This window comes from Pseudomicrostroma glucosiphilum (assembly GCF_003144135.1).
Source record: "Pseudomicrostroma glucosiphilum strain MCA 4718 unplaced genomic scaffold BCV69scaffold_2, whole genome shotgun sequence".
NCBI classification, from domain to species: Eukaryota; Fungi; Basidiomycota; class Exobasidiomycetes; order Microstromatales; family Microstromataceae; genus Microstroma; species Microstroma glucosiphilum.
The window spans coordinates 1,039,991-1,056,707 of record NW_020289914.1 but is presented as its reverse complement, the minus strand read 5'-3'; the positions used below and the strand labels follow the sequence as shown (position 1 = coordinate 1,056,707).

General features: G+C 56.5%; 7 protein-coding genes across 7 annotated transcripts; 3 read left to right on the top strand and 4 right to left on the bottom strand.

The window, feature by feature from the left end:
• Positions 1 to 34: 34 nt before the first annotated feature.
• Positions 35 to 1,972, top strand: BCV69DRAFT_280654 (hypothetical protein). Its single transcript, XM_025491685.1, has 4 exons — positions 35 to 377; positions 465 to 695; positions 774 to 1,424; positions 1,523 to 1,972. The coding sequence occupies exons 1-4, from the start codon at positions 93 to 95 to the stop codon at positions 1,592 to 1,594; spliced, it is 1,239 nt and encodes a 412-aa protein (XP_025350196.1). The 5' UTR covers positions 35 to 92; the 3' UTR covers positions 1,595 to 1,972.
• BCV69DRAFT_106129 (copper-fist-domain-containing protein) lies at positions 1,711 to 3,705 on the bottom strand. The gene is made up of 3 exons (XM_025489040.1): positions 2,567 to 3,705; positions 2,375 to 2,405; positions 1,711 to 2,025 (listed from the first exon to the last, which is right to left on the bottom strand). The coding sequence occupies exons 1-3, from the start codon at positions 3,607 to 3,609 to the stop codon at positions 1,966 to 1,968; spliced, it is 1,134 nt and encodes a 377-aa protein (XP_025350195.1). The 5' UTR covers positions 3,610 to 3,705; the 3' UTR covers positions 1,711 to 1,965.
• A 117-nt stretch (positions 3,706 to 3,822) lies between these two features.
• Positions 3,823 to 6,514, top strand: BCV69DRAFT_280653 (hypothetical protein). The gene has a single exon (XM_025491684.1). The coding sequence runs from the start codon at positions 3,868 to 3,870 to the stop codon at positions 6,064 to 6,066; it is 2,199 nt and encodes a 732-aa protein (XP_025350194.1). The 5' UTR covers positions 3,823 to 3,867; the 3' UTR covers positions 6,067 to 6,514.
• On the bottom strand, positions 6,119 to 6,573 carry BCV69DRAFT_106083 (hypothetical protein). The gene has a single exon (XM_025489039.1). It carries the CDS (start codon positions 6,463 to 6,465, stop codon positions 6,214 to 6,216), a length of 252 nt encoding a protein of 83 aa, XP_025350193.1. The 5' UTR covers positions 6,466 to 6,573; the 3' UTR covers positions 6,119 to 6,213.
• On the bottom strand, positions 6,573 to 8,662 carry BCV69DRAFT_106039 (hypothetical protein). Its single transcript, XM_025489038.1, has one exon. It carries the CDS (start codon positions 8,298 to 8,300, stop codon positions 6,681 to 6,683), a length of 1,620 nt encoding a protein of 539 aa, XP_025350192.1. The 5' UTR covers positions 8,301 to 8,662; the 3' UTR covers positions 6,573 to 6,680.
• Positions 8,663 to 9,163: 501 nt separating this feature from the next.
• BCV69DRAFT_280651 (class I glutamine amidotransferase-like protein) lies at positions 9,164 to 10,569 on the bottom strand. Its single transcript, XM_025491683.1, has 3 exons — positions 10,149 to 10,569; positions 9,973 to 10,074; positions 9,164 to 9,900 (listed from the first exon to the last, which is right to left on the bottom strand). Exons 1-3 carry the CDS (start codon positions 10,469 to 10,471, stop codon positions 9,426 to 9,428), a joined length of 900 nt encoding a protein of 299 aa, XP_025350191.1. The 5' UTR covers positions 10,472 to 10,569; the 3' UTR covers positions 9,164 to 9,425.
• Positions 10,570 to 10,858: 289 nt separating this feature from the next.
• On the top strand, positions 10,859 to 16,468 carry BCV69DRAFT_280649 (hypothetical protein). The gene has a single exon (XM_025491682.1). The coding sequence runs from the start codon at positions 11,306 to 11,308 to the stop codon at positions 16,319 to 16,321; it is 5,016 nt and encodes a 1,671-aa protein (XP_025350190.1). The 5' UTR covers positions 10,859 to 11,305; the 3' UTR covers positions 16,322 to 16,468.
• Positions 16,469 to 16,717: the final 249 nt, after the last annotated feature.

The following is a 16,717-nucleotide window of genomic DNA, read 5'->3' as shown; positions in this document are numbered from 1 at the left end:
CACAAGGCGCCTCACTCCCGTTCCGCGTCCTACACTACGATTGATACCCTTTACTCACAAAGTCACGATACCCGCACACCTTTGCGCCCACCATGCCGCCCCGTAAAGCTTCGTCGTCGTCGTCGAAGCCACGTACGGCAAAGACGACGACGGCCATCGCGTCTACTGCCCCACCTTCCCAGTCGGACATGCCTAGCACTGAAGCACACTTGGGTCTCATCATCGAGTGTCTCACCTTCAATCCTAGAATTTACATCGATGGACTCACTCATTTAGCAACCGAGGGAGTGTATGAGCGGGGTCTGGAGCTGGAGAAGAGTATACTGGCTATTCTCAAGGAAAAGGGAGTCGCAGACGCGGAGCACGAGGCGGAGAGGGTGAGTGATGGCGAGCTACAGACGTCTGGCGGAGCAATGATCCTGATGCTCCTCTCCTTCTGTCGACTATGCTCTTGATGCATCTAGGGAACACACAAGATGAAGACGCTCATCGACAATTGTCTCGATCATGTCTTCGATACGCTCGAGCTCTACTCGTACAAGCAAGTCTTCGGCATTACCACACGGCAGGCATCCAATATGGTCTTGCCGCACCACGCCGGCTTGGATCTGCGGAGGGGGGAGGGAGACGATCATGAGCGGGAGAGTAGAGAGCTGGAAGAGAGACAGAGGGAGCTGACGAGGAAGCTCAATGCGGTGAGTCACGTTCAGCTGGCAAAGGTGCGAGCAATTGGACTGATCGCTTGTCCTGCCCACCCCACTCTTGCCCCTCAGGCCAAATCCACCTCACACGCCCTGAACCTAGCACTCGAAGCCTCAACCCGTCAAATGAATCGAGCTCGCTCCGTACATTCCAAGCTTGCCTACCTGCTAGGAGACTACGCCTCCGAAGAGACCGGCGGCATCCAGGCCACTGTACAGCACCTAGTCGACGCGATCCAGATCATCAGGTCACAGCGCTCTCCCCTGCTCATCAATTTGGAGGAGCTCAGAGCAGTGGACCCTCTGGGCAAGGCGCTCATTCATTCCACATCCTCCCTTGCAAGTGGTAGCGAGCCAGAGGACAAAGCCGGTATTGCCGGAGCTGGTGCTGGTGCAGGAGCAGGAGCTGAGGAAGTAGAACCATGGAGCGCAGGAAGGGAGGGGTACCTCCGCTGGCAGACACAGCGTATGCTTTCCTCCAGTCGTAGATCCATGGGCGGAGCAGCAGCAGGGTACGAAGGCGGAGACACGACTCTGGGAGGTTCTGGGGGAGACACTTCCATGCTTGCTTCTGGCAAGGGAAGGAAGAGGAAGAGCGGCATGGGTACAGGCGCAGACGAGAGTATGACCTCGGCGGCAAGGAGGGGACGGCCGAGCGTGGCGCTTCATTCTACCGACGATGGTATGGAGGGGGAAGAGGTGGGCAAGACGGGCGAGATGGAGGTGAGTACTACACCACATAGGCGACGTGTCTTCTCTTGGAATAGCTCGACTGAGACCGGCTTCCTCTCTCTCCCTCCACGTCCCACCCTCTTCCACAGCGTCTGGCAAACCTCATGTCGCACCGCCCCACAAGCGCAGCAAAGGGCTCGGGCGATCTGAAGCGCTCTTGAACCTCGTAGCGTGTATGCTGTTCTTGCCTTTTGCGCGAGCGAATCTGTAATTCTAAGTGACGACCATGTTCATGCCACAAACATGTTTGTCTCCCTTGCGAGGGACTGACTGCCTCCATCGCACGATCCCGACTTGAGGAGACGCTAGTCTATGAAATCTGTCGACACTGAAGGTCGTATGGAGTGACCTCCATCGCGGTACAGATTATTCATGATGTATGTCGACTGATCGAGCGGCTGAAATGAGGAGACGGCCCTTGCGAGGGAAGAACCGAGTCGAATTGCTGCAGAAGATAGTGATTATTAAGTACAGGTCGAGAGATGGAGAAATACAGAGGGAGGAAGAGAGTGACGGTTCATAGTTCAGAGATTTACGAGGTGCAGGAGAATTGGGTATTGATGAGGACACGTTTCGGACTGGAGGGTCCTGTCTAAAGGCAGGTGAGGATTGAAGGCTCGTCAGCGCTCTGTACTAGCATGTTGCTGGGGTTGACTCTCTCCATCCTTGCCCTTCTCTCTCCTCAGTCAAGACATCTCCTCCCCCCTTTCCTCAGCCCACGCACATCCCAGAACATCTCAACAGACCAGGGTCAATCAAGACGTCTGACGACGAGACACTGGACGTCTGGGCAGGGGGGCAAAGACGCCATTCTGTTGCCGATGAGCGTCGTCTTCGAGGACGCTATTGTCCTCGTACGAATAAGGATGACTGTTTATTCGGGGAGACATCATCGGAGAGTCCGGCACAGAGGCCCCTTCATATGAGCTTAGAGAACTCACCATTGCAAGAAGGTATATGCGATGTGGGCAGCTTTCGTCTGCCATTAGGTCATGCGACCGGCGTATGATTGATCTGCAGTGCATGAGAGTACGTTCCGGGGGTACGTGGGTCAGTTGTAGATTCCCTTTTGTGCACTGATCAATAGAAGACTCACCTTCCTCCTCGTACGAGGCAGACTGCCAGCTGAGGAGTCGTCAAGTGTCGGAGCATCCTCGTGGTCTCTTTCAAGGGACAGAGCGTCCTGCAGGCCACTGCTCGTAGAATTCATCTGCGACCTGAACCAAGAGCTCTTCCTTGATGGGTCATCGAAGAGTGGAGGATATGGCAGGCCAGGGCTTGAGATAGAGGCAGGCATCTTTGCCCTTGGGCTCGGAACGAGCTCGGCGAGAGGGGGGAGAGTTCTGTTCATAGCTTCGATGGGTAAGGTCGGCTTGAGACCCAAGGATGAATTTTTGCTTGAGGGTTCAGGGCGAGAAGCTAATCCGATCGATGGAGCCGGTGGGGAGCGCTCAAAGGGGGCTATGATGCAAGGTAGACAGCCTTGACAATGCTCATCGGTCACCTTTGTCGCCATCCTGGGACCCGAGGAGCAGCACCCGCCATCTTTCAAGCTCCCGCTGACCTTCTTCTGAGAATCCCCGACCGAAGTCTTGCGTTGCCCTACCATCGAGTGATCCCCAGGACAGCCAGGGCAAGGGCAAGGAGCTTCGCAAGTGCATGGAAGCCCCAGATCAAAGGGCTCCGCCACCAGCGATTGGGGTGGTAGAGGGGAAGAGAAGGGCGTTTCCGGCTTGACAAGGGTATGGTGGGACGAAGAAGACCCAGAAGCAGGAGAGGCGATCGAAAGATTTGGAGAATGGGTCATGAGAGGTGATGATGCCACCTGCTGATGGAGGAGACTGGCTGCGTTGCTGAAGTCTTGTTGGGCGAGTCCAGGACCACAGCAGGCGCAGCCACCAGACTCGATGAGCTCGCCCTCAACGTGAACGCATCGGCAGGTCGCTGAGCCACAGCAGCTTGACTTGCGGGGGCCAACAGTCGACCTGCTATTCGGAGCCCTCTTGCCGATCGTGGGCGACTTTGACGTATCGCTGCCCGGAGCCTTTCCTCGCTTCGCAGGGCGGCCCTTTGGCTTGACTGGACGAAGCTCTCGGTCGGTATGAGGGCAGACGGCCCCACGATGTCCGCGCAGGCAGACATCGCAGGACATCTTGACCCCATCCACGAGTGGCATGAGAGCAGATGAGGTGAAGTTCTGAAGACTACAGCAGATGAGAGCTTGAGGATGAACCGGTATCTGGGTAAAGAGGTTGCCTTTGCAGTCTTGGCCCTCGGAGGCTTCAAGGGAAATCGGCAAACGGAACGCGGCCCCGCGCCACTGAGATTTTGATTGCCATCGCGAATCCATGTCGCTTCTCCCCCTCTCCACACCTTCGCTACCGCCGACTTACGCCCGTCCACCTTCCACACCTCGAACCCCCCTTTGCCTGCCATGTCTACCGTCGGCAAGCTCAGCCGAGAGGAGTGGCGCAAGGCCAAGGACCTCGATGCTGCCAGGAAGGCGGGTACGGCCCCAGCCGAGATCGGCGAGGATGGAGAAGTCATCAACCCCCACGTTCCGGACTACATGTCCAAGGCCCCCTGGTATCTCGACACGGGCAAGCGATCTCTGAAGCATCAGAAGAAGCCAGAGACCAACGAACAGTTCGTTGGTCTCAACGACTGGTATGCTCGCGGTCAGAAGGAAGGACCAGCAGCTACAAAGTATCGCAAGGGCGCTTGCGAGAATTGCGGTGCTGCTAGCCACAAGACAAAGGACTGCTTGGAAAGGCCCAGGAAGAAGGGAGCCAAGTGGACAGGCAAAGACATTGCTGCAGATGAGCACATCACAGACTTCGGAGGCAAGAAGGTCGATTTCGCTGCCAAGCGCGATCGCTGGAACGGGTATGATCCGGCTGAGCACAAGCGGATCATGGAGGAGTACGAGGCGGTAGAGGAGGAGAGGCGCAGGCTCAGGGAGGAAGAGATCGACAAGCAGACTAGTACCGATCTCAATACCGCTAAGAAGCTCGCCAAGAAGGAGAAGAAGGAGAAGAAGGAAAGTAAAGACGATGGCGACTTCAGCTCTTCGGATGAGGAGGACGAGGATGATGACAAGTACGCCGAGGCGGCCAATATGGCTGGTCAGAAGGTGGACACCACCAACCGCATGTCGATCAGGAACCTGCGTATCAGAGAAGACCGCGCCAAGTACCTTTACAACCTCAATCCCGAGTCGGCCTACTACGACCCCAAGACAAGATCGATGCGAGAGGCGCCCGATGCTGGTGTACGGCCTGAGGACTCTCAGTACGCCGGAGACAACTACAATCGCGCCAAGGGAGACACTCTCGCCATGCAACGTCTACAACTCTTTGCTTGGCAAGCCGAAGCACGAGGAAACGACATCCATCTGCAAGCCAACCCGACTGTCAACGAGAAGCAGTTCCGCGAATTCCAGGAGAAGAAGGAGAAGCTCCGCGAATCGACAAAGGGCAGTATCCTTGAGAAGTACGGAGGAGCAGAACATTTCGACTCGGTACCCAAGGAGCTCCTCACTGGTCAGACGGAGAACTACGTCGAGTACAGTCGAGCTGGGCAGGTTATTCGTGGGCAAGAGAGGGCAAAGGTCAAGAGTCGCTTCGAGGAGGACGTGTACGACAACAATCACACGACAGTTTGGGGATCGTGGTATGATCTGTCCTCTGGTCAGTGGGGGTACAATTGCTGTCACAGCACGATTCCCAACTCGTACTGTACCGGTCAAGCGGGCATCGAAGCCAGCAAGGCGAGCGCTAATCTTGGAGCGCCCAAGGTGGCCGAAGCAGCAGCAACAGCAGCGGCATCGACAGGGGCAGAGGCTAGTGGAAGTGGAAGTGGCAGTGGCAGCTCCACTCGTCAGCAAGAGACGAAGGAGAAGGCCAAGGCGGGATCAAAGCGTCGAGCATCCTCGCGCTCTCGGTCGCGCTCCTTCTCTAGCTCCTCGTCCTATTCATCCTACTCCGAGTCGGACTTCTCATCCACGGACTCGGATTCGGAAGACGAGGAGAGATCTGCTCGTCGGAGACGACGCTCCTCAAGGAGCAAAGACAGGGAAGAAGACGGGCACTCGCGCAAACGATCCTCACACCAGCGACGTAGACGTCGCTCCTCCTATTCGCGCTCAGCATCACCAGAGGAGCGGGAGCGGGAGCGGGAGCGCAATCGAGAAAAGAAGTCAGTCAAGGGCTTCACTTCTCGCAAGCACCTCGGAGAAGGCGACGTCTCCTCCCGTCTGGACAAGGAGAAGTTGGCGAAGGCGCTTCGGGAGGAAGATGCTCGACACGCCTCCGGTTCTGCTTCTGGCACTGGTGGTAAAGACAAGGTAAAGCAAAAACCCGACTGGCTCCTCGAGGCAGAGAGTATCAATGCGGGTAAAGTCCGTCGCAATAAGCGCGGAGAGATTATCTCTACTTCTCACCTGCCCGAAGGGTCTGCCGCTGAAGGAGGAGGAGGAGGTGCAGCAGCAGCAGCAGGCACCACCTCTGGTGCGGATGCGACGGCAGCAGCAGCTTCGAGTGAGGTGAGCGAGGAGCAGATGGAGGCGTACCGCTTGAAGAACCGGAATGACTATGAAGACCCTATGGCCGGGTACCGGGATACAGAAGAGTAAGACGCTTTGTCACACGGCACTACTTACACTAGGAGCTGAGCTCAGTCTCTGCACTTTTCTGGTCACACTCTTATGCACCATTTTCCCAATGACATGTCACTTCTCAAAAGTAATGTTTTGATTAAGTTCTTCGTTTCATTTCTCCTGTCATTGGTTCCTTCGGTCCGATTCATTGAGTGATGTAATGTGATGTGAGTGATGGGGACAGTGAACAGTTGACAGTGGACAGTGTGACATGATGGGCGAGAAAAGGGACAAAGAAGAAGAAAAAGGATATGAAAGGCCGGGAAAAAACAAGACAAAAGACAACAGAAAATGAAGCGTCATTGGATTTGACTTTGGGTTTGGGTCTGAGATTTGGTAGGGTCGAGGGGGTAAATTAGCGAAGTGGAAGGACATGTCATGTCATGTGGTGTGGCGTGATGAGACGAGACTTGTACACAATGGGGAAATATGATAATAGAGAACCAACAATCTTATATTGGCGCTCGCGAAAGCGACCTGTCGATGGCGACGATGCTGGGTGGCGAGCAACGAATGCTCCTAGCCGATACACTCAGCCGCTTCAGTGCCAGAGCTTTGAATTAGCGCTGGGTAGCTTGCCCTCGAGCACCTCAAGCCGAAGCAGCAACGGTGGGGCCTCCCTTCCAGAAGCCGCTGCCACCGCTACTGCTGCTACCCTTGGCCGATGAGCCAACAGCAATGTCCTTTCGCGGATTGTGCTGGGGCAGCTGTCCGCTCGATCCGAGCGATGGGCTTCCCCTGCGCACCATGCCCGGACGAGGCGAGGAGGGCGTAGAGGGCCGAGAGGAGCCATTGAATGCGCCAGCAGAAGACAGGGTGAGGTCATTTGCTGCCGAGGAGCGGAGAGCGCCTTGGTGCTGAGGCCAGTCTGCTGCAGAAGAAGTGTTGGCAGGGTAAGATGCGCCAGCCGTAGTAGTCACGTTCTGCAGCGCCTCGAGAATCTTCTGAACGTCCGTCTGGCTGAGACTTCTAGCTTGAAGGGTCTTGACTTCTTCTTCTAGCTTCTTGTTTTGCAGAGATGCTGCCGAGAGCTGAGCGCGGAGAGTGTCTATGATGGTATCGCGGGAAGAGATCTTGGACTCGAGATGAGTGATGTACTCCTTCCTTCGTTCTCTGAAGTTTCGAGCGCTAATCTTGTTCCTCAACTGCCTCTTCTCCTTGCTGCTCAGAGCTCTGTATTCTTCTGCTGTGGGCCTGAGATCGGCAGCAGCTGAGTCGCGGATGCTAAGGGGTATGCCGCCAGCCGGCTCTTCACTACCTCGGGAGCTTCCTGCATCGCTGCCGTATCGACCAGATCCATCCGATCCGCCGTGACCAGCGCTGAAGCGCATGTCCGAAATGAGAGGAGCGAGATCGTCTTTGCTGTCTTCCTCAATGGCATCCATCCCCTCGCCGCCGTCCTCGGACATTGCGTCACTTTCACGCTTGATGCCAGGGAAGTCAGTGGCAGAAGTGCCGCCAAACTGCACGAAGTGAGGGTCGATGTTGTCGTACAGAGGCTGTTGAGAGGGACCCACGTCGAACATGTTGGCAGCGCCAGCATCACTTGAAAGAGGAACCTTGAATGGCTGCAGCTGGGGCTGAGGTGACAATGAACTTAGCGCTTCGACGTTGTTTGCTGGCGGGATCGTGGCTTTGTCGATCTGTTCGGACGAGGTTCCTGTCTTGGTACCAGTAGCCACTGGAGTCTTGCTGAGCTTCTGCGCAGGAGATGAGGCCGCGATGGAGGCCCCAGCCGGGGCTATAGGAGGTGCAGGCACGGCCTTGCCAGTCTCCATTGCTTTGATGAAGGTACTATAATGCTGTTGAACGTACTTGTCGATGATCGAGTCGTCAGCGGGTGAACCCATCTTACGAAGCTCGATCTTGAGATAGAAGCGGAAGACGGCCTCAGGTGAAGATCCAGGGGGTGGCGGCGCTTGCGTTTCCGGTGGAGGGAGAGACACAGCAGCAGTGGGACTAGCAAGCGTCTTGTTTGTGGCGACAGAAGTGGAAGAGGATCCTACCGCTGTGAAAACGTTGGAGGAAGAGCGTGTCATGCGAGGTGAAGGTGCATGTGAGGGGCGAGGACTGGAAGAGGAAGAGGAGACCCCTAAATCTAGGTAGTCGCCCAGGTGCAGCGATTCGGTGGAACCTGAGAGTGGCGAAGTCTTGAGTGCGTCCAGACCAGGAGAGAGAGTCATTGGCATTGTATCAAGTGCGGCTGCCATGTTGCAGAGAGGTGTATATGCTACCTGTAGGGCTCTGTGAAGTAGTGCCAGCAATCGTGGAGGTGCTGAGCTGAGCTGAGCTGAGCTGATGCAGGTGATGTGATTGTGTTGTCAAAGGCGAGGTCGAGCTGCGATTGCTCGAGGTGGAAGAGCAGTGGTGGTAGTAAGCAGTGGCAATGAGGGTGTCTACTGCTGCCTACGATGAATGCTGAGGAGGGCGATGCGTGGAGTGTGTGATGGTATCTTGGGTCTGAGGATGGAAGGTGGCCGAAGTCGTCGCTGTCTTACAACAAGGAGGTCCGCACTCCACTGGCTTGCGTGAGTGTGAGTTCAATCTCCGCCCCCCCCTGCGTCGCGGTTATCGCCCTTGTCCCTCAGCTAAGCCTCGCCTCCTGCACGCCCCGACGCCAAAAGCAACACCTTGGCGCCTTCACAGCTTCAAGGCGGACACTGGCCAGTGGACCATGGCTACAGAGGAGTACTTTACAATATACAAGAGCAGTATACAAGCCGAGAAGATACAAGTCAGAACCATACAAGTGGACATCGAGCCCGTGACATGAGTCACTGGCCAATAGCGCAGCAAGAAGGCGCACGTAGGCTGGCAGCCATAGCCAGGGGCGCAGAGCGGAAGCGGAAGCGGAAAGAGGCTGGACCTTTACGGCCGAAAGCCACAGCCACGCGTACCTGGATCTCATTGCCCCACCACATGATCCCTTCCCCTTCACACCAGATCCTGATGCTCGAGCCCGAACGATAGAAGGACAAGCGCAGCTGTCATCACTAGCAGTACGTCTTGCCGTGTGAGTACTCCCGAGGATGAGGCAGTAGTTGCAGTAGCAGCAGCAGCAGTATTCCCAGAACCTGTGTCGTTACCAGCAGCGGGAATGCTTCCTGCATCTGTGCAGTTGGTGCCTATGGGGGAAGATGCATTGCTCGAATACGTGGTCCTTTCGAAGAGAGCGAGTGATGATTGTAAATGAGTGTGGAGACGATGCGAAAGAGAGTGATGCAGTAAAGAATGTGACATGGAAGGATGGCAATAGGTGAAGGCATGCAGTCAGCCAGCTGGCCTTTCTTTTCCCAACCACAACCCGCGACAGACGAAGCAATGGGCCACGATGCTCACGTCGACATGATGGTCCAGGCAATCGCTCCCATGATATGCCCTTGGAAGGCGTCGTTGGACCAAGTAGCAATCTCGTGGCCTAGCGTCGTGACAAAACTCCTGCCTGCACCTCCCGTGTAGTTAGACTGCCCATCGAGATCACCTCCAAGCGCAGTGGAGTTTACGTCAAGAAGACCACCCTCCCTCCACCACGCCAAGGGCTGCGGTTTGCCCTCTCGGTGTGTTCCTCCTGGATCAGGGTACGCTGTGGCATTGGTCAAGATGACATGCGCCGGCGATGGCAGGAGGCGTGGGTTGGAGCGCAGGTGATACATTTCTTCCTTGATGTTGAAGGGATTTGGCAGCTTCGAAGTGGCGGGGTGGGAGCTACCAATTGCTTTCAAAGAGACCTTCTGCGATCCAGCATGATACGAGAAGAAGCCTCCAGCAAGACGACCATATGCCGGACTAGCATAGAGAGTGTTCGTAGATCTGAGAAGCAACATTGCGAGATGAACGATTGAGCGGTCCGCTCCCGCATTTGCAGCGCCTAGCAGAACTCACGAGTGAATGCCAACGAAGTTGCCCCCGGCTTCGATGTAGCTCATGAAGTTGGCTACACCGGCGTCGGTGAGAATCGTACCCACTCCTGGCGGGTCGACATCACTGAGCGAGCATGGGGGAGGTGCTGCGTCAGCTCTCGTCGAATGTGCAGACTTCATACATTGATTTATACTCACGTGGTGAAAGCGAAGACGATTGCATCGAATTGGTTGAGATAAGCGCGATCCTCAAAGTCGGTCTCGTCCTCGCTGTTCACAGTGGTCCACGTAGCCGTGGAGACGCTGGAATCAAGTGCAGAAGGGGTCAGACGACCGGATCCCAGGTCGGTGATCGTTTTGACCGCAGTGGGAATGGCGTCGTGTCTATACCCCGCCGTCTTTGTGAAGAGCAAGATCTTGGGGGAGCATTTGGTGCTTTGTCTGGAGAGGACGGAAGAGACGGATGCGAGCAAAGCGATGACCAGGAGCAAGAAGAATGGGAAAGTTGCGCTTCGGAGCATAGTGATGCTCCTCAGGCTTGGGTCAAGGAGCAGAAAGGGCAAGGGGTATGGGAAAAGAACAGGAGGGGCCACAAGGGGAAGAGTCGGTCAGAGTCAGAACATGATTGCGAGGCTAAATACAAAGCGCCAGGCAGCCCCCAGCGCCCGGTCATGCCGACGTCGGAGGCAGGATTGCGGGCCTTGGCAGTATGTGAGCTAATTACACAAGACCCTGTTTACGGGAATGGCCTAGGCACCCAGCGGAACGGAAGCAGAAAAGTGTGGCTTGTGGGCGTGGGTGATTCATTCATTCACCCGCGGAGGCGCTTCGCGGCACGGCACCACCAATCTATTCGGCACTGCACCCGACGCTGGAAGACGCTCACCCTGTCCCACCATCACTCGACCATCGTCGGGCAGCGCTCCTCGATCCTCGTCACCGTCATCATCACATTACTCTCTCTATCATATTCCTTCGACGGCGTCTCCTTGAGCAGAGCCGATCAAGCAGGGCTCCTTGACCATAACGCAGCCTCCGTTGGCAGCGTGGGAGCTCAGTCAAGGTCCGAAGGGAGTCGCGCTTTCAATCGTGGAAAGCTCCTCACCCAACGTCCCGAAGGAGTAGATTCGCGTCACGGACTCCTCCGCTGAAGAGCGTCCTTTGTGCCTGTAGCCTTCTACGGAAGCTCACTAGCTGGGACAACCACTCATCCACAGTCGTCTCGCGCGTCTGCAGTTGTTCGGGCAGCCGCGATACTTTCCTTCCTATCTGCTCCCGCTGCTCTGGCGCAGCTCCCGAGACTAAGGGAGGAGTGGTCGGGCCTGCCGCTGAATCGCTGACGGCATCGGACTGTCATGGCCCCATCTGCCTATGCAAGCTCCTCCAAAGTGACACTCAGCCATACTTCCTTACAGTCGCAATTGCAATCACAGCATCGCCCTGCAACTTCTGTGACAACCGGCGAACAGGGCTCAGACGAAGATGAGGAGGGACAGATTCTCAGCCCTTCTCCACCGCTGCTCAGGGCAAAGAGGTCAGTGAGCCCTGTGGCTGGTCGGCCGTCGTCAGAACTGCTTGCGCTTCCTCGACGGCCTCCTCCAGGCTCTCCCACACATGCGCCCCTAGCCAGCCATCTTTCCCCACCCCTGTCTCAAAGACCTCGCTCCTCCAGAGAGCGCCCGCAATCACCATCCTCGAGACACAGCTCCACTCGGCGGGATTGGCGTCGTACTCCTTCTCCTCCTGTAGACCGCCGATCTCATCGGCATCGGTCGCCGCCGCCTCGGGAATCCCACAGGCCGCCGCGCCGGAGCCGTAGTCCTAGTCTAGAGAGAGATCGCATCCGCGATCGCGACGACAGGAGGAAGTCTTCGAAGAGGGACAAGGACGATTATGACCACCAGCCAGCGCGCGATCGAGATAGGACTAAGGACGACTTCCAATATCGATCAGGGCACGACAGAGACAGGGACGAATACGAGTATCGCCGAGCTCGGGACAGGGAGAGGGACGAGCTCGAACGTCGGGCTTGGAGGGATAGGGATTTCGAGTCGAACGAACGTCGGCATCGGCATGGGCGAGACTCCAAGTCGCAGTATGATAGAAGAGATTACGATCGGTCCCCTGAAGCCCGGGAGGACAGAGCCCGAGTCAGTGGGGCCAGAAGCGAGAGGCAAGGGCCCGGTAGTGCCAGGGGGAGGGAAGGCCTTCGCGAGGACGAGCGGCATCGCGGAAGGGATGGCCTGTTCAATCATTCTCGCATCGGTTCCCATTCTTCTGGTGAGACACCCCACAAGCGGCGCCTCTCCGCGGTGAGCGACCTGCCTGCACCAACTGCCAAGGACACCGCCGCGCCGCCAGCTCCGCCGAACATGACTGAAGAGGTCAAGCATGAACCTTCGAGAGACAAGTCCAAGTCGACTACTACTTATTCCGAAAGCCTGTTGCCCAACGGCTCCGCAACACGGCCCAGCTCCGGGCAGGGAGTGCCTTCCTTGCTACCCAATGGCAGTTCTCAACCCTCGCTACCTTCAGTTGCAGCCTCCTCTAAACTTGATGAGGGCACGCCTGCCGGAAGCAGATGGGCCAAGCTCAGTCAAGATGCTTCTCGCTCGTTTTCGGACACGAAGCCGAGAGTACCTTTGGCACCTTCTTCTTTGAGATCAATATCAATCGGGTCTCAGCCCGTACCTACTGGACCTCGCGCTGAGAGAGGCAGTCAGCTTCCGGCAGTTACACCGCAAGTACCTACAGGTCCCAAGGCTTTTTCGGTCAGCGCACAGTCGAAGGCAGCAGTCCATCGAGGCGGATCACTTACAAGCAGCCCTGCTACACCCACTACACCGACGCTGCCCACTTCTGCTTCTCGGTCGCTTCCATCGCAGGTAGCTCCTCCGCCTCCGAGTGCCCCGGCACCACCTCCACCTCCGGAAGACGACTCGCAAATGTCCCCTCCTCCGCCGCCTCCTGTTTCCATGGCTCCTCCGCCTGAGCAAGCGACGAGGCTGCCGCGGAAAGAGACAATCTCCACGTGGAAACTTGTCTCTGAAGGGCAAAGCCATGCTGTCACTTCAGCAGGTCAGCAAGCTAATCATCCGAGCCCGAGGAAGACATCCGTCAAGGATGAAATCCCTGCGACCGGATCAGATCCTCGGCAAGATAAACAAAGCTGGCGGAAGCACGTCCACCGATCCAAGAGACCTGCACGAGACCAGCTTGTCAGGGTGACGTGGAAATGGGATTCGAACTCTGCAGATCCCAAGCCGCCTCCGCCTGCCAGAGCTATCCTCGTGACCGGTCTGTCGCCGTTGGCCTCGATCACCATGTTACGTAGCCTGTTCCGACAATTCGGCCGACCTCAGGAGTCTGCCCTCATGACAGACCCCAAGACTGGAGAGAGCCTGGGAATCTATTGGCACCAATTTGCTCATGATTTCCAAGACCTGCCAGATTCAGAAGATGATGGTCCACTCAAGGCGGAAGCTACTGCACCTGGTCAGCACGGTCACCGATCAGCTTCGGACGCCGTTGCTAACATCAATGGCCGCCGCATTGGCGCTACCACCGATGCGTGTGTCGTCAAAGTGGAGCTCGATGGGCAAAAGCTGTCATTCAACCGAGCATGCCGGGACGCCTTGCGGATACGCCACGAAAAGAAGGCTGCGGAAATCCGCGAAAAGAAGGAGACACACCCCGCCGCCAATGGCGATCTGGCCGCCAAGACGTTGCCTCCTACCTCAGCGCCAATGGGCCATGCACCCGCAAGGCGTGGCTTTGCAGGACAGCAGCACACCAGCTCACCCGCTACTGGTAGTTATGCTAGCACGTCCTCACCCTTCACACCAGTTGGCGCTGGACGCTCACCTTTGTCGAACTCGTTCCGTGGCAGCACTGATTACAAGGCATCGCTTCGCAGAGATGATTCGGCGCGGCCCAATGATGCCAAGGGCTCCGATAGGACTTGGGCCCGGCATCAACCCCCCGATGATCGGGCTTCCAGACGCGTCCCCGAAAGCAGCCATCTGTCTGGTCCTCCAGGCTCCAGGCGTGCGATGCTTGTCGGCGTAGGGGAGAATGGAGCTGACTCCACTGTGATGATCATGGCACAGCTGGCTTCCTTAGGCTACCCATACGTCTTCATACCTCAGTCTCCCGGAAGCAGGGCCGAGCACAGCCTGGCAGACATTGAACAACAGTTCAGTGCCTTCTCTCCGCAATACATGGCCAGGGATGAGAGCGGCTGGTATGTCGGCTTCGATCGTGACGATGCTGCAGGTAGGAGCAAATTTGTCTGCGACAAGAGTCAGATCTCAGGATGCAACATTGATGTGCAAGTACGAGACGCTCCGGACATGACCGATGAGATGCATCAGTTGCTTGACGAACGCGAGGACAAGGAACGACATCACGACACAGGCCGGCGTCCGTCGACAAAGGCAAGAATTGAACTCGCCGAAGATGGCAGACATGGCTTTGCAGTCGGAGCCTCGCTGGGACCTGAGCACGTCAAAGCCCATCGCAGAAGGACTGGAGGCTACACAGAGAAGGAGCTTCGAGAAGAGGCACAAGATAGGATTCTCAAAGAGCTGACTGCTGTCCTCCAGCGGGACTGCCGCGCTCGTATTCTCGGCCCTTACATCTCTGAGTTCTTGAAACCCAATGCGCCTGGCGGCGTGGCCTTGAAAGAGGCTGCTGAGGCTGCTGCCCAATCACGAGACCAAAAGGCTCAAAGACAGAGCGAGAGCAGCAATGTGCCAGTAGTGGACGAGTCGGCAATTGCGGGAGATAGGCTGCCTTCCTTCCGGAGAAAGCGAGAGCCGACGCCGCCTCGTCGCCGTGCTCTTCCTGCTGATTTGGAGGATATCGATAAGGCCAAGATGATCGAGCGCGGCCGCAAGGCTCGTGCCGCGTTCACCCGCGAGCTTTCTGCGGGAGCCTCGTCTGGTTCACCTACGCTCGTCTCCACAGCTGCCGCTGAGGATTTGCAAGAGGACGACGAAGAGACCTCAACAGCCGCAGATGCCGAAGAACAAGAGGAAGCCGATTTGCCCGTCAAAGCCGTGTCTGCGGTCAAGAAGGGTGGCAAAGACAGCAAGGGCGCCAAGTCTCGCTCGACCAAAACTATCGTCTACAGCAGTGACGAGGATGACCAGTCTGCCCCAGAGACGGAAGCAGACGCGATGGAAGTCGATGAGGAGCCGCCTGCAAAGAAGACGGCTCCATCTTCCGCCAGTACTAAGTCCAAGCTCGACAAAGTGAAGAAGGCGTCAAAGGCCGAGGTTGTCGAAGAGATCGTGCCGAAGTCAGCACCGGTCAAGGCGTCAAAAGCAAAGTCGAAGTCAAAGGCCAAGACTGCGCTAGAGGCATCGCGGGCAGCGTCGACGCCAGCTTCGGCTACTCCCGAGCTGGCCGATGTGCCAGAGTCCGCCAGTCTACAGGCCAAGGTCGATGCAGAGGAAGCTATTCTCTCCAAGCTGGCAAGCTCTGCAACAAAGAAGAGCAAAGGCGGCAAGACCAAGGCGGCAGCGCAGTCGTTGGAACCCATCGATCCCTTTGCCAGTGGTCTGGCCGAAGACGATGAGGACTTGTACTACCTTCAACAAGCCCTCGACCGTCTGCGTGCTGGCGAAACTGTCACCCCTGCTAGCCTGCCCGAGGATGTCGAGGAACCCGAGCAGCTTGAAGGTGATGGCGTAGTCCCTGTCCATCTGAGTGGCAGTGCGAGGACAGAGGGTTTCTACAAGATTCCACCAGCTCAGAAGGCGGCTCACCTGCCCGATCGGAACAAGGCCATCGTCGAGACGACGACCAATGTCACTCTTGCTTCGGCCCGTGACAACCGAGCCGACTCGCGCCGTTTGGTCTTGGGCATCGAGCAGCACAAGAAGGATACTGCGAGCGACACTGATATCCTCAAGTTCAATCAATTGCGCACTCGAAAGAAGCAGCTCAAATTCGCCAAGAGTCCCATTCACGACTGGGGTCTGTACGCCATGGAGTACATCCCTGCCAACGATATGGTCATCGAGTACGTTGGCGAGGTGGTTCGCCAGCAGGTGGCCGACCATCGTGAAAAGGTGTACGAGAAGCAGGGAAACTTCTCCACTTACCTCTTCCGCGTAGATGACGACTTGGTGGTGGATGCGACGCACAAGGGCAATATTGCCAGATTGATGAACCACTGCTGTGTGCCCAATTGCTCGGCCAAGATTCTCACGCTCAATGGACAGAAGAGAATTGTACTGTATGCCAAGGTACCTATCTTGCCTGGGCAGGAATTGACGTACGACTACAAGTTCCAGAGCTCGGGAGATGAGGAAGACGCGATTGCATGTCTTTGTGGAGCGGAAGGATGCAGGAGATTCCTGTGAATCAGGGCCTATCGGGCTGGGGAGGGGGGCAAGGGAAAGGGAAAGGAGATTGAGATTCGCATTGTATTGTACCGCCTCTTCCATTATCGTGATCCTTCATCAATCTGGTCTCCTCTGCTCCCCCGATCATCAAACGTAATCGCATCACTACAAAGATCGAAAATCCAAATGCGTTTCTGCGTGACGAGACGAGGACTGCGAAAATTGCACATGTGTATGAATCTGTATTTACATTGTTGACCCTGCCATGTCTTTCTTTGCCCCTCCGAAAAGCGAGTGGAATGTGCAGCTGGCGCAATATGATGACAGAGTGGTGACCAGGAATCCCAAGGAAAGCAACAATGATACTGGAAGACTATGACGGTGAGATTGACCAGGTGCGGTGACGTGAGTAGG

Coding starts and splice junctions, on each gene's coding strand:
- BCV69DRAFT_280654 (XM_025491685.1), top strand. CDS start 93: ATGCCGCCCCGTAAAGCTTCGTCGTCGTCGTCGAAGCCACGTACGGCA. Junction 378..464: donor CGGAGCACGAGGCGGAGAGG/GTGAGTGATGGC, acceptor TGATGCATCTAG/GGAACACACAAGATGAAGAC. Junction 1,425..1,522: donor GCAAGACGGGCGAGATGGAG/GTGAGTACTACA, acceptor CCTCTTCCACAG/CGTCTGGCAAACCTCATGTC.
- BCV69DRAFT_106129 (XM_025489040.1), bottom strand. CDS start 3,609: ATGCCACTCGTGGATGGGGTCAAGATGTCCTGCGATGTCTGCCTGCGC. Junction 2,406..2,566: donor GATGCTCCGACACTTGACGA/CTCCTCAGCTGG, acceptor GGCAGACGAAAG/CTGCCCACATCGCATATACC. Junction 2,026..2,374: donor GCATATACCTTCTTGCAATG/GTGAGTTCTCTA, acceptor ACCTGCCTTTAG/ACAGGACCCTCCAGTCCGAA.
- BCV69DRAFT_280653 (XM_025491684.1), top strand. CDS start 3,868: ATGTCTACCGTCGGCAAGCTCAGCCGAGAGGAGTGGCGCAAGGCCAAG.
- BCV69DRAFT_106083 (XM_025489039.1), bottom strand. CDS start 6,465: ATGTCCTTCCACTTCGCTAATTTACCCCCTCGACCCTACCAAATCTCA.
- BCV69DRAFT_106039 (XM_025489038.1), bottom strand. CDS start 8,300: ATGGCAGCCGCACTTGATACAATGCCAATGACTCTCTCTCCTGGTCTG.
- BCV69DRAFT_280651 (XM_025491683.1), bottom strand. CDS start 10,471: ATGCTCCGAAGCGCAACTTTCCCATTCTTCTTGCTCCTGGTCATCGCT. Junction 10,075..10,148: donor ATCGTCTTCGCTTTCACCAC/GTGAGTATAAAT, acceptor ATGCTCGCTCAG/TGATGTCGACCCGCCAGGAG. Junction 9,901..9,972: donor AACTTCGTTGGCATTCACTC/GTGAGTTCTGCT, acceptor GTTGCTTCTCAG/ATCTACGAACACTCTCTATG.
- BCV69DRAFT_280649 (XM_025491682.1), top strand. CDS start 11,306: ATGGCCCCATCTGCCTATGCAAGCTCCTCCAAAGTGACACTCAGCCAT.